Raw genomic sequence first — 15,315 nt, forward strand, 5'->3', positions numbered from 1 at the left:
GCAGAAAAGTCATTGTGGCTCACAACAGTGGCAAAAGCATACCTACACAAAAAAAATAATCCCATAAACCAAAGACCCTTTCTACTGCCCTTATGAACACTAATACAGAAGATGTCTCCGGTGGGAGTGCATTTCTTTCTGCCCACAGACGAACAATGGTAACATAAAACTGACACCAGCAGAGACGACAGGTAGTAGTAGAAAACCTGAAGTGAATGCAACTACCTGATTTACTAATTTCAGGAAAAGAGCATAGCACAGTATTTTGCAAGATCAGCCTCTTACAGCCTTCTGAGAAGCACGAGTTCAATGTTCCTTTTCTTGGTCATGTCACAATAAAAATATGTATTTATCCATACAGATGCATTCCCCAAAAAATTAGAGGAGTTTAGGAAGACCCTCTAGAACTTTCTTAACGCTTTACCAGATTTGACCAGGCAGGCCTACATGAACCAACGAGTCTCAAACCAGGCCTGACCTTACCAAAGCACGAAGTCAACTATATCATTACACCTTCTCCCCAGAGTTTAAAAGGACCTTCCCAAAGCAACAGCCACATAGTGCAGGAGTGAATCGAACTGAAAGCCCTGGGAACGCCAAAGGTCTTACATATTTCTCAAACTGACCCAGTCCGGACAGTAGCTACTCACTACCACCTTTCAAGATTTTCAGTCTGAATCAGCATCCCTCAACCCTGCCATCTTCAAGGAGCTGTTAACTGCTTCTACTGAGACAGAAGAGCTCAGGACATTAATCAGTCCCAATGACTATGTAGTAACAAGGGCAAGTTGCAATGGCATCCTTCCTCACAAAATTCTACCTCTTCCATTTTATCAGTGAAAACTCCTTTCCATCTCAAAGATAAGAAGGAGAAAAGCTTTAAGGCCAGCCAATACATCCCAAGGCAATTCCATTCCTGTCAGATCTTGTTGCTTCAGCAAGTGTTACAAGTTGGTGACCACTGGCTACAATTATCACTGAGGACTAAGCTCCTTCTCTGTGCCTTAAAGGGTGCAGCATTTCTCTTTCTACATCTTCAAAGGAGTGATGCCACACTCACTCAGGAGCTGCTGGCAGCAGGACATAGTCTACAATAAAAGACAGCAATGAATTCTCCTGGAAGCAGCATACTCAGCAGCAGCATGAACTGCATAAGAATACTTTCACGTACGGAGCATTCCACTGAATTAAAAAATAGGGCATTGATTTTGTTATTCATTTTTGTATTTAACTCAATATTAATCTCTGCATACAAATGCCTCTTCCCCATCACCACTTTCTCATGCCTCAGCAGAATTTCTAGTCAGCAGCAGAAACAGATGTAGGTCCTAAGAACAAATCGATCAGTCTGCTACAAAGACAAACTACGTGAGAAGAGGGCTCTGAGTGGGTTGTCAGTCAAAGCCTCTGTTCTCATTTATCAGTGAGTACCTCCCTTAATCCACACATGAGGAGAACAGAGAAGAAAGCCAGCAACACTTACGCAAGGCATGCCACTCGTCCTGGCGGATTGTCTTGGTGATGTTGTAGGTAAGGTTCTTGGGAATGGTCGCTGAGGAGTAGTGGTACTTGATGTACGTGCACCGCTCAATTGCTCCTGGGAAGGGCAACATGCAAAAGAGAGTGCTGTTAAATGAATGCAACATCCTCCCAACTGTAGACCAGATGGTCTTGACAACCAAAGTCAAAGGATAGGAGTAAAGCAATCCCTACCATCAGTCCACTGTGACAATGCTGTCTTTGGCCCATGACAAGCACAAGCTACCCATAGGATAAGCTCACATCCAAACTTAGGATACACAACAGGCCCCACAGTAGCTGCTAGAGTGCCTGCTTTCAGCATCAGATAAATATGCGGCAAATGGCCTCTTCATTCATTACTTTTCTCTGAACCAGGAGCTAGTAGCAGACATACCAATATTTACTTTGTAGAAATTGTAAATTCATGTCTTAGCTTATTGTGCAGTAATGCATCTCAGTGCCCGTACTCTAGGAGATACACAAAGCAAATATCTTTGATCTTTCCTTCAGTAATAAAAAACAGCACAGGAAAAATTATATATGTAGATAACGTACAAGTTTTCCCCTTCCACCCCACATCCAAGAAGCCAGACAAACATAAGGATATGTGACAGGCTATGGTATATCTCTTGAAGGTACGCAAACACTTTCATAGCAGGCTCAGAAACAAAATTTATTGGCACCTCTGAACAATGAGCCTCAGATGGTAACACAAATGGCTGAATTGGGCAATTTTTTCCCCCTGTAGTCAGGAATTCATCTGTGTTCCACAGAAAAAAGCACCATGTGCTGCTTCTGTTTGTCTTCTGGTCACATTATTACATTCTCCTTTTACAGCCACTTTCCTTCCTCTACAATAATGACACCTCCAGGCCCTGATCTCCTGGCACCTTCTCTACATAGTTAGTGCCCTTGGAGAAATGGGTCTGGCATAGCCTGATGCTTTCTATGAATTATAGCCTAGCCAAATTTCACATCTGATCAGAAATGTGTGATAGTGCAGCCGTTCTCACATTGACGAAAAACAGTAAGGTTTCCTACACACCTTTTGCCAGCGTCCTCAAGTAAAACTGGTTTTATAAGACATTCTCTCCAAGCAGTCAGATTCAAAGCTCAGGAAAGTAATTTTTCCATTAATATTATGATATTTTGAATCAGGCCTTTAATAACTAAATAGATATCCTTAATGTGGTTGGCCACACTGTTTACTACTAGCTGCTGCTGATCAGAGAAGCAGCTATGCTGGAAATGCTTTTATGTATTAAAAATACATTAAGATAGGCACTCAATAGGATAAATTAAATGAAGCAATGAATTATACAAACAAGAACAAACCCTATACACCAAGATGCAGGTAGAGAACACATACTGTTAGCCTGAACTGAAAAAGCAGAGCCATTAGCCTTATATTGACAACTCCAAGGGGTTAAATATGCCACTAGAAATAGAAGTTCCTATCTCAGATTATAAAACATTACTTGGCATGAACTCAGATCATACACCATAAATTCACAGCATAAATAAGAAAGTCCATGAAAGAAAATTTTTAGTTACATTGCAGTAAACTACCATCTTCCAAAGTTAGTGCAATACAAACATTTGAGGTCTTCATTGTTTGCTCCTCTCAAGCATTCTTCACATTCTGCCTTTGACAGCAATTATATTAGACAAAGCCAAATATTACAGGGGAAAAAGGCAAAATATTTACATATGTATCCGCCTGCCCTAACAGCGTGATGGGCTTCTGTGTGAGTCTGCACCATCTGGGCACCAAATGTATGCCCAGAATTAAAGTTTCAAACCAAGAATAGTATTTTAAAAATAAAACAACTAGTGTGCAAAAAATCTTTTAAAAAAGCCCCAAATCACAACCTTGCGTTCCTATACATTTTCCTATCTGCTTTTGTTTAGCTGCTTTCATGGATCAGAAGCATTGGCAAAAACGTGGAAAATGTTTATTTATCAGACCAGGGCAGGCAAACAGGGCACAGAGCGTTGGCAAGAGCATGGCATGGTCGTTTGCACAGCAGTTCACGGGGAAGGGCTCTGAAGCCCTGCCAGCTCAGCCAGGGAGCAATGGTATCCACCCATCAGAAAGCCCCAGCCTCTCCCAGCTCTGCACCCACCACGACTGACGCGGTTCCCCCGGCAGAGCCCTGGTGAGAACACACAGCCACCCCGGTGCTGGGCTGCCGGCCGTGCCCCGCTGCCATGGCTGTACCGGCCGGCAGCAGGGAGCTCCTGTGGGAGCTGTGCCGGGGAGAGGAGCTGCTGCGCTCAGTGACGGAGCTCCAGGAGGAGGTGAGCAGGTTGAGGAGCATCAGGGAGCGCGAGAGACAGACAGACTGCTGGAACCGCACCCTGCCTTCCCTGGGACCAGACCCACAGGCAGACAGGCCACACGACACGGAGGATTCCCCATCCTCTCTCCGCCCGGCCAAACACCGCGACTTAAGGGATGGGGGCAATGGTGACAGGCTCCTGCCCGGTGCAGCAGGTGCGTCTCCTCCGTGACCACCCCACCTGCACAGCTGCCCGTGCACAGAAGCTACGAGGCTCTGCAAGTAGAACTGAACAGTAACGAGGATGGTGGCTCATCTAGCATCGAGGTTTCGGCAAGGTTAACTCTGCCTATGCCCTGCATCCAAACTGCTTCCATAAAGAAAAAGGATGGGTCAGTGCCATAGGAGACTCCAGACTCCCTTCGGAAGGGAACAGAAGGCCCAACGTTGCAGACCGAACCCACTTATGGGAGTCTGTGTCCCAAAAGACGTGTTAGTGTGGAGAAGACGACTGTCGTGGCTGAACAGAGAAGAGCGGTTTTTGGAACTCAGGAAAAAAGAAAAAGAGAATTTATGACCTTGGGAAGGAAGGTCTGGCAATTCAGGAGGACTACAAGGAGGTTGTGAGCTTACGCAAGGAGAAAATGAGAAGGGCTGAAGCCCAGCTAGAACTTCATCTGGCTACTGCCATAAAAGACAATAAAAAATGGTTCTATAAATACACCAGCCACAAAAGGAGGCCTAAAGAGATCTCCACCCTTTATGGATGCGGGAGGAAACGTGGCAACAAAGGATGAGGAAAAGGCTGAGGTACTTAATGCCTCCATTGCCTCAGTCTTTAATAGTAAAGACCATTTTTCTCTGGGACCCAGACCGCTGAGCTGGAAGACAGGGATGGGGAGCAGAATGAAGCCCCCACAATCCACAGGGAAATGGTCAGCGACCTGCTACACCACTTAGACACACACAAGTCTACGGGGCCTGACAGAATCCACCCAAGGGTACTGAGGGAGCCGGTGGAAGTGCTCCCTGAGCCACTTTCAATCATTTATCAGCAGCCCTGGCTTACCAGGGAGCTCCCAGTTGACTGGTCATTTGCAAATGCACAAAGGGCAGGAAGGAGGATCCGGGGAAGTACAGGCCTGTCAGCCCGACCTCGGTGCCGGGGAAGGTTATGGCGCAGATCATCTTGAGTGCCATCACACAGCACATACAGGACAACCAGGAGATCAGGCCCAGCCAGCATGAGTTTATGAAAGGCAGGTCCTGCCTGACTAACCTGATCTCCTATGACAGGGTGACCCGCTTGGTGGATGAGGGAAAGGCCGTGGACGTTGGCTACCTAGACTTCAGTAAAGCCTTTGACACCATTTCCCACAGCATTCTCCTGGAAAAACTGGCTGCTCATGGCTTGGACGGGTGTAACCTTCTCTGGGTAAAAAATGTTTACTGACTGGACGGCCGAGCCCAAAGAGTTACATCCAGTTGGTGGCCGGTCACAAGCGGTGTTCCCCAGGGCTCAGTATTGGCACCAGTTCTTTTTAACCTCTTTATGATCTGACAAGGGGATCGAGTGCACCCTCAGTAAGTTTGTAGGCAACACCAAGCTGGGCAGGATGTTGATCTTCTTGAGAGTAGGAAGGCTCTGCAGAGGGTTACGGACAAGCTGGGTCGGTACGCTGAGGCCAACTGTATGAAGTTCAACAAGAAGTGCCGGGTCCTGCCGCTTGGATCACAAGATCCCTGTGCAATGCCACAGGCTTGGGGAAGAGCGGCTGGAAAGCTGCCCAGCTGGAAAGGACCTGGAGGTGTTGGTTGACAGCCGGCTGAACATGAGGCAGCAGTGTGCCCAGGTAGCCAAGGCGGCCAACAGCATTCTGGTTTGTATCCAAAACAGCGTGGCCAGCAGGACCAGGGCAGTGACTGGTGACTCTGCCCCTCTACTCAGCACTGGTGAAGCTGCATCTCGAATACCGTGCCCAGTTTTGGGCCCCTCAACTACCAGACGGACACCGAGGTGCTGGAGCGTGTCCAGAGAAGGGCAACGGAGCTGGTGAAGGGGCTGGAGCCCAAGTCTTATAGGGAGCGTCTGAGGGAACTGGGCTTGTTTAGCCTGGAGAAAAGGAGGCTGAGGGGAGACCTTACTGCTTTCTACAGCTGCCTGGAAGGAGGCTGTAGTGAGATGGGTGTCAGTTTCTTTGTCCTAGTAGCAAGCAACAGGACAAGAGGAAATGGCCTCAAGTTGGACCAGGGGAGGTTTAGGTTGGATATTAGGGAGAATTTCTTCCCCGAAAGGATCGTCAAGCATTGGAACAGGCTGCCAAGGGAAGTGGTGGAGTCACCATCCCTGGAACATTAAAAGACATCTAAGATGTGGTGCTTAAGGGCAGTGTTTATTGGAGGACTTAGCAGTGCTAGGGTTAAAGATTGGACTCAATCTTATGGGTATTTTCTAACCTAGACAATTCTACAATTCTACATTTAAAGACTGTCTAGAACTAAGAGTACAACTGCATTGGCAATGGTTCAGTGGTGGGTGAAGTACAGGCAGAATTTTAGTAGTAAACTCTATGATCACCTTTCTGGCCACACAACATTCCAGCACTGTTCCTTCCCACCTCTATATAACATGCTATTAGTTAAGAAACATCATGATTCCAACCAAGAGTTTGTAGGGACCAGAAGGTAAAGTGCTTTTCAGTATACATAGTGAGATATGTCCTCCTTTTTTCCCTGCTTGTCTCTGAAATATGAGGGCTGACCACTGCACACACCCAACAGGGCTGAGTAGAGTACAGTGAATTCACTTGCACCTTGGAATTATCCTCACCACTTGTCTTACACAGGGAAACAGACCCACAGCTGAGACAGTCAAGGATGCTGCTCCTGTATTTTCACCCTTCTCTTAAGCATTAAGCATAGGTTCACTGCTGGAATATGTAAGTCTAGTTAATTTGTTGTTACAGGGTTCAAAATACTTTTGTCTAATCCAAGTTATTGGGCTCAATAAAGCCCTAAAGTGAAACACAATGGTCCTTAATATAGTAGAGGTCAGTCTGCATGAGCTAATGGGCCCTTTTGGCTTTGTGCTGTTAAACCCTCCTGTGAACACTGGAGTTTATTACACTTTGGAGAATGTTCTTCAGAGTGTTTTAGATCTGTCTTCTGTTAGCTTCCAGCACTTCAGTTATTTCAGACTCTAGAACAGCAGAAACTATGAGGGAGAGCATGAAGCCATCTTCGTCCACATGACCACTGCTGATAGGAGAAGCATGCAGGATCTTACCAGGAATTTCAAGCTTTTTATGGCCCAAACTGACAATGTTTGTGATTGCTTGGCATTTAAACATTAGTTATTATCTAAACCTGCTCTCACAGGTGTAGAAGAGGAACCCTGCTGCGTTAATGCAACTGCATCAGCATACATCTAGCTAGAAGTGAGAATTAGATTTTTGAAACTTAGAAAAAGGCTTTCATTTGCCTGGACCTAACAATAAAAATAAGGAAAAGGATGAGTTTATAGCAGTGAATTTCATACTTCATGATGTTTCCCTACTTGTTCCACACAAAAAGAACTAGGTTCAAGACCCTCAAGCACCCAGTTTCTGGAGGCCCCTGGGACAGCAGAGTCAATGAAGGCAGCAAGGATCAAAACTACTGCTCTCTTGTAAAGTCCTCTCAGAAAACCCCTAAGAAACCCTTACGTTCAGATGAATTAATAGCTATGCTCACTCTGGTCCTTGGGGTGGGAGGGGAAGAAAGAGTAAGAAAAACCACACCCCTTTCCCTTCCATACCTTCAATAGGGTAAATGCAACTTATGGAGCACATCCAGCTTTCAGCTTTAACTTAGAAAGACCAAATGCAACTACAGGTGAACTCTGCACTTGGCTCAAATAACTGGGAAAGGCATTTATAAAGCAAACCAGTGAGCATGATTTTTTCACCTATGCAGCCGCCATAGCAAGTCTTACAGCTGGCCACAAGAAACACAAAACCACCACAAAGCTGCGCCACTTATAGATTCCATACTCCTCAGATCAAAAAGAGAAATGTTTGGCTGAAAATCCTAAGGAAAAGTGTCTGACTTCTAATAGAGTGCTAGGAAAGGGATCATTGAAAGATGCAACTAGAATCATGCAGAGCAGAACTCTGCCATACTGTTCTCACATAAGCATAGATACTCACAGAGGATTCAGCAGCTGTAACTGTGGTTGGCAAGCCCCTGTTCTAGAAAAGTTCAGATGCCAAGTAAAATCGAGATAAGGAAAGTAGACAAGGCTTCATCCAGAGCCACTAATTCATGGCATCAAACACGCCACTCCTCTTACTGATCCACTTACCTGCTCAGTTCACTCCCATATCTGTTGAGCATTGCTCCATACTACCACCTTATTATGTAACATTTCTTCTCTTCACTACAAGGAAAAAAAATGTGCTATAGCAGGAATATGACCCGAAAACACTGTGCAATTCTCTTCTATTCAATTTTCTCCTACTCCAGGCTCAACAGAGTTGAGATCAATTAAAAGGAAGGCCACGCTGTTGGTATCCACACTGTATTTGTCTGGTGGGTAAACCGACAACTTTTTTCAGGACTTTTGGGCCAGTGTAAACACTCTTTATCACCGAAACCTCCCCTCCCCTGCCTTTAAGCATAATAATATTTCAACGCTTTCAAGCTACTCCAACAAAGTCTTTACCCATGGTTAATTTAAGAAATAGAATGAAAATGCAAAATGCCAGCAGGGTATTAGTCACATCAGTCCTGAAATTTGCATTTCAAAAGTGCCCAGAGGCATTTGCCCTGCAAGGTCAGCTTGACTTTTACAAAGGTGGTTGTCAAGTTTCAGGAATCTGCACTGTTACTGTGGTCATACAGTTTAGTCTTCTGCATAACACAGACCGACTCATCTGAGATCTGGCAACAGAAAATAGTCCTTCAGATGGTCTTTCAAGAAACTGGTTATCTGTGAGAGCAGTTAGGCAAGTGTCAGTAATATTTCAGATTCAGCCCAAGATGGCACACGGAAGAGTTACTTATATGGTTTATCTGACTATACATCCCTCTTGCCAATGAGGGCTACAAGATTCCACATTTTTTCCCTCCTGACTTTCAGGGTTGCAGACTGTGGAACCATCCTTAAGGTTCAGGTAAAGATTAGTCCAATGCCTGTGAATAAGTCACCTTTGGTAGTTGAAGGGCTCACAGCTACACATGAGAATTTCTCCCACACAGACTCCTTGCAGCAATCCTTGGGTAAGAGTGATCAGCAATCTCAGACAGATGCATGGAGCCAGCACCTTACTTGCTCAGGATGAACTATGACATGGCCATTCCAGACTTCACAACAAGCTAGCACTGACATGACAGTCCCCTTACTTTCCGTAACACTCAAATCTGAAACCAAGTGGTACCCATTCTTCTCTTGTATACGTATGTTAATTTCTAAGAAGGATCCAGCTGTACAGTTAATACTTGTTTTGTTATGTTTCCTGCCAAGGCTTTTGATATGATGAGCTTCCCTGAAAAGACTGACATGGATGTTCTGTGCCTTTGCTACCTCCAGGCAGTTTTTCCTTCTTCTGTGTTGCAGATACCTCTGGATGAACTGTTCATAGCAAGCAATTTATTCCATAAATTTCACCCTTTGTGCTAGCTCTAATTTCTACAAATCTGTTTGAGAATTACTACACACACATTTCCTAGTAAAAGGAATCTTAGCCTCTGGCTTGCAAACTGCACTCACTACATGTATTTGCTATTCATTATGAGACATTGCCTTCTGTATGAGACATTGCCTTAATCCCATGGTTTGGTTACTGTTCCCTCAGTTGGGTGACTGTATCCATATCAAGCAGACAGAAGATGTAGATTCGTTATTTAGCCTCTAATTGTTTCACATTATCTTCAGAAAATCTGTAAAGCAGAGAAAGTTTATAGCTTTTTCTTAGCATAACATTTCAGTATGATTATAGCCCCTGGAAACTTTAGTTAGGGTTAGGATCAGATTACATAAAGCAATTGCATGTGGCATATATCTGTTATCTATAGAAGTCTTGTCTCCCTTTGAAGAGTTCACTGTTAAGTTGTAGTACCATTTTATGTAGCTTACAAACCAGCTGTGGCCATTCAGGCTGGTGCAACTTAAGAATTATCACCCTCAGCTGTACATGCTACCCTCAGTCTCTTAAATCATTTCATATTAATCATCAGAATTCCTCTGGAGGTACCTTAATGCAGGCAAGGTTGTTGCAGTTTCAGCATGCATTAACTGGTCAAACTAAACCCTGGAGGAAGGTAGGAGGAGAAATTAGGCTCTGCCTTGACCAGTTGCTATGACAGAATTTCAGTCAGATATGCTGACTAGTTAAAGAACACATTATGAGTAGCTATCTTCTTAACGAAGCCTCTGCCTTCATTAGGAAGTATTGCAACACACTTAACAGGATTATTTCATTACCTCTGGAGTAATACTAACTATGAAAGTACTGGTTAGACACTTCTGCCAATCTCTAAATACATTAATGCCAAAAATGCATTAACTGTAGAATTATTTATATTAGAAGGGTCCTCTAGATGTCAACCAGCCCAAGCCCTTGCTCAAAGGAGGAACAACTTCAAAGCTAAAACCAAATTCAAAGATAGTTCACATTTCTCAGGGCCTTGCCCAGTCAAGTTTTAAATACCTCCAAGAATGGAGGTTCACAACATCTTTGAGCACCTGTTCAACCATCTGACCACCTTCATTATGATTTTTTTCCCTCAATACCTAATCAGTATTTCCCATGATGCCACATGAATATCTTGAATACACAAATACCTAAGGGTAAAGGTCTACAAATCTAGGAAGAATATGCAAATAACATCACCTTAATCAACATGTCCGATGAATATTCATTAACTTATATGCATGCATAAATAGAAGCCAATGTTCTAATTAATGGAGCTCAAGATAGATTTTCAGCTGCAGCATGGGCCAAATTTTTAGAACAGATCATGTTTGTTCCTGGCTGGCTCTGGCATCATCCTGAATTGATGTTAACTTGGGCTGCCAGTAGGAATCATTGCTACTTCCCTTAAAGTGAAACAACTTCTGGTACTGTTTGTTGCTTGCTGTGAGCTGCAAAGAAATTGGGCTGATGCCTCACTTCAGTTGATGAGTTGGGGATTGTGTCTTTTGGGTTTTAGACTAAGTTGCTAGCTCCTAGCTGCTACCTCTACAAGTGGGTAGAGGTACACTATCAGCTTCTACTCACCGTTTACAGGTTTGCATAGAAGTCAGAGAGGGATGTGAGACAGTCCCCTTCCGCATTCAGACACACACAAGGGTCACATATTGAGAGAGACAATGAATATGTCTACAGTAACACAGCATGCATTGGGAGTGCACTTTTGAAAATGACCTCCTGATCACCTCTTAAAATTACCGTGCTTTGGTTCATAACATGATGTGCTGTAAGACCATGCCAACTAGAATCTCCACAAATAAAGTGAAATTGGAAGATGTACCATTCAACTAATGGTACAAGAGCAGAGCCAGTCTGAAGTAACATCTCCTCCCTGAAACGCACACAAAGTGAATAATAGGTCCTAAGCACCAATTATTTCTTACAAATTCACCTCCATCATACTACACTATTTATAAATGTAGATCTAGCCTATGCCTTGTGTTGTGGTTCTACAGTTAAAATCATCCTAGTAAGGACTGCCAAAGGAAATTCAGCCGACTGACCATAGCTCTAGGAGACCCACCTGTAAAGATGCTTTATCTACCTAGGTGGTTGATCTCCAAGACTGTAGAAGCATACAGAGTAGCCACCACAGCAAGAAGCACTGATCTGCAGTCGAGTTCCATAGAGCTGCAGCCATCACTGATATTGCTCACACCAGCCACTCACACACAGGTGGGCAAATAGTTTGTGGTTTGGGTTCATAGGCCAACTTGAAAAATTTGGAAGGGGGCGAGCACAGGGGAAGGAACAGTGACACCAGGAAAAAGATAAATTAATAACAATTTCAGATCAATTGAAAAAAACTTTTGTACAGCCATAAAACTGTAATAATTAATTTATTCTGAGACCTTTAGAGAAAAACCTTTTAAAACTGTTATTAAATTGAAAGTCTGAAAAATGTATTTTGAGAGTTTTAAAACACTAAGATTTTTCATAATTTCATAGTGTTTTTTCTAACTGAACCCATCAACCATATTAGATCAAGTTTCACAACTGGTTCTGCTTCAGATCCAATTTTCTGCATGAAAATAAATAACAGTTTGCTAACTGTACTTACTATAAACATACTTACAAATGCACTAGGCACCAATATCTTCCCTGCTGGGTAAAGTGCAGAAAGCCTGCTAGGCTGCTGGTGGCAAAGGGATATTTCAATAGCCAGAAATCTACACTATCACCTAAACTCACTTTTTAACATGTAGATGGCTTTACTGACTACCAGAAAAACTAATTAACACGTAGCTTCAGCAAAACATACTCAGAATATAACAGTATCCTCTGTTTTACCTGAAGGAAGAGCTTGCTTGTATTCACCAAGTTGGCAACCACTGAAAGGATGAGACATTCATAAGATAAATATTACTTTGTCCCTGAAATGGCACAAACCCAGCAAATACATTAACAGAATGTACAGCTTAAAGATTTTCATTAGGAAAGTGAGCAAACATTTTTTCAGTGACAAACAGAACCTTCCTGCTTGTTTTTCCTCCCATTTTTCTTTTACAGTTCATCTCACTTGATTTCCAAATGAAATCAGAGCCTCTAGCTTAGTAAAATTTGTTAGACAACGTTCAGCTGGTGAAGAAGTCTCATAAAACCCCAGCAAAAACATAGGAGGGGGGATGGTTGAATGGATCCAACATACTGTACTATCTATACAGAAATCTGGTAATAAATGACAGTATGTCATTCCCATTTTTCCTAGGTCAACTGCAATGAAAACCTGGATCAGCACTGAAAGCAAGATGGCATTAGATCTCCAGAGATATGGGAAGATACAAAGATACAGATACAAAGTGCACATGAAATGGAAGAAATCCATGAAGCTTATGAATCTCCAGATGCACACAAGAGCTTTGTCACACAGGGGTTCTATGGTGACCAGATTCCATACGGGGACTTCCAAATATTTCAGACAGAAACATCTACTTATCAATTTCAACTTCTGTTTCCACAGCAAAATATCTAAATTTCTTTTTCAGCCACTGTGTGAGTAAAGTTAGAGATACAGGCGTGTGTGCATGCACTGAGCAGACAGCAACATTTTCAGAGTAGAGGAAGAAGAAAGTGCCTGAGCAGCTTTTGTCAGACCTGTTCCCCACATGGTCTCTGGATATCCCAGCAAACAGCAGCTTGCTTAAAGCAACCAGCTGGCAGAAGATAAATATTCCACCCATGATAAGAAAAAAATCCAACTATGAGACCAAAAGATGAATTTGCATTGGAAAGTGATGAGCTCACACATTCTCTCCAGGGACCAAGGAAAGGAGGCTGGCAAGGAAGCTGAAGCAAGAAGATGGTTATGAAACACTTTTTTACTTCAGCTATTAATAACAGTCTCCAAGCCACAGGGCACTTCAGAGGAGGAAGACATCTCCTTGCTTCTATTAATCTTTTTGTCCACCTATTTGCATTGGGCTGGCCACAGGGGAGAGGGAAGCAGAGCACGAATGAAAAGTTAAGGTTAAAAGGGCTGAAAAATATTTGCTCCTACTTGTTTGGAGGCAGAAATTAAGTGATCAATAAGAAGTCACTGACAGAGCAATTACCAGTAAAAACTTAACTGATGACCCAATAGCTCATGGAACAAAGCATTATCTCAGCACTGCTGTTAAGCCAAAGAAAAAGCATAGCAAAGGATATGCTATGGACAAGTTTCTTTTATATGAACATATATATTTTGATTCTCATAAAAATACTCCCATGAAGCTTGGTATTTATTGAACCAGCTTTGAAACCAATTTCAGAGAGATGCCTGGGAAGCTGGGTCCCAGACTGCCAAGAAGAAAATCAGGATGGGTCCACTGATACCACCAATTCTGTTGAGGATCTGTGATCACATGCAGTGAAGTCTAAAGATGCCTATCTCTGTACCTTGGAAAGCTATTTTATATGCTGTTTTACTACATAAATATGCCTTTCTATATACATTTACTCCTCTTTACTTCTCAAAGTGAGAGAATCATAAGCCCTTCTCTGTGTCTCCATACTGTTAGTTTACAGCTAGCCCCACAAATTGCTGAGCTGGAGAAAGCACTTAACTACAGCCTTAACTTCTGGATTCCCTAAGTTTCACTAGCCTTTTTTTATGCTGTCCCCATTCTAATTATTTCAAATAACTGTCAGGGTAGTGTGGTTGGAAGAAAGGCATTTTCAAGATATAAATTTGTACACAAAAAAGTACTTCCCAGACAAAGGTGCCCTGCAGTTATTAAATGTATGTGCAATGTAAAGCTAACAGACAAGATCACCTCTAAGTGAGCAGTTTACCCTGTAAGTTTGTAACGTCTCTTGCCCCATAAACTCTACCAACTGAATATCTACTCAGATTATGCAGCCTGATGGACAAAAAAACTACCTTGCAATAAACCTTGGGACTGTTTACTGGCAAGTAGAGACCACCAAATAACAAAGTTAGCATGTATAACGGCTCTCCAAAACAAGGAGTAGTTTCATGTTTGACCATGCTCCTTCCCTGCAAAGTCATTTTCTGGGTTCTCCTTGTTCAAATTATTAACTAGTGGGTCACCATCACTAAATTACAAGGATGCTCCATCTTCCTTTGTAAAGGAGTATGCATTCACAGGGACAAGAGATTTCACAACTGACTGCCCTTTCCTTGCAAGGCCATTTCCTACACTATTGGAACTGGACATACTATTGTGTATCAGGGCTTGAATCAAATATAGGCCTTAAGAAATTAAATGTTTGTAGATATTTAAGAAGTAGTTCTTGACTAGTCAAACAAACTAAAAGACACAAGTAGAGGGGAAAGGAGATGATAAAGAAGGTAGTAAGACAAACAACTGTACCATAAAAAACAGAGATGAGCTAAAGCACAATTTGGTCATTCTCAAACCTATGAACCACAGATATTGTTAATCTCTCTGAAGCTGTCTGAAATTGTAAGTGGTTTCTCCCTTACAGAAGGAAATGATTCTTGAACTATTTGAAATAGGAAAGGTTGGTGGGTCATAAAAAAATATTTTTCCAATTGACTAGACTGTGCCCTTATTTATTCAGTGATGAGTTTTGCAATGTCATCGTATGTCCTTGTGTCTAGAAGGCTTAGACATTAAGTGTGTCTTCACAAATGCTACAATAATTCATTTTTGGTGCTAGCATCAAGTTCTGGCAGCACTGAAACATACTTAAGTCAACAACTTAGGTCTAAAATCTCAACACAACTACACACACTCTGCACCAAATGAGCAACACATTTCAGTGGCTGAAAATATTGAAAGGATAAATGCACTTGTATGGGGGTAGAAGGGGCC

At 42.8% G+C, this 15,315-nt stretch overlaps 1 protein-coding gene across 1 annotated transcript in view; it reads right to left on the minus strand.

The window, feature by feature from the left end:
• The window catches only part of TMEM178B (transmembrane protein 178B), a 236,965-nt gene that overhangs the window by 168,564 nt on the left and 53,086 nt on the right, over positions 1–15,315 (minus strand). The window contains exon 2 of the mRNA XM_040596335.1: positions 1,484–1,597. Coding sequence (XP_040452269.1) covers positions 1,484–1,597 — 114 coding nt within the window. The remainder of the gene's footprint in view (positions 1–1,483; positions 1,598–15,315) is intronic.

This window comes from Falco naumanni, chromosome 5, assembly GCF_017639655.2.
Source record: "Falco naumanni isolate bFalNau1 chromosome 5, bFalNau1.pat, whole genome shotgun sequence".
NCBI classification, from domain to species: domain Eukaryota; kingdom Metazoa; phylum Chordata; class Aves; order Falconiformes; family Falconidae; genus Falco; species Falco naumanni.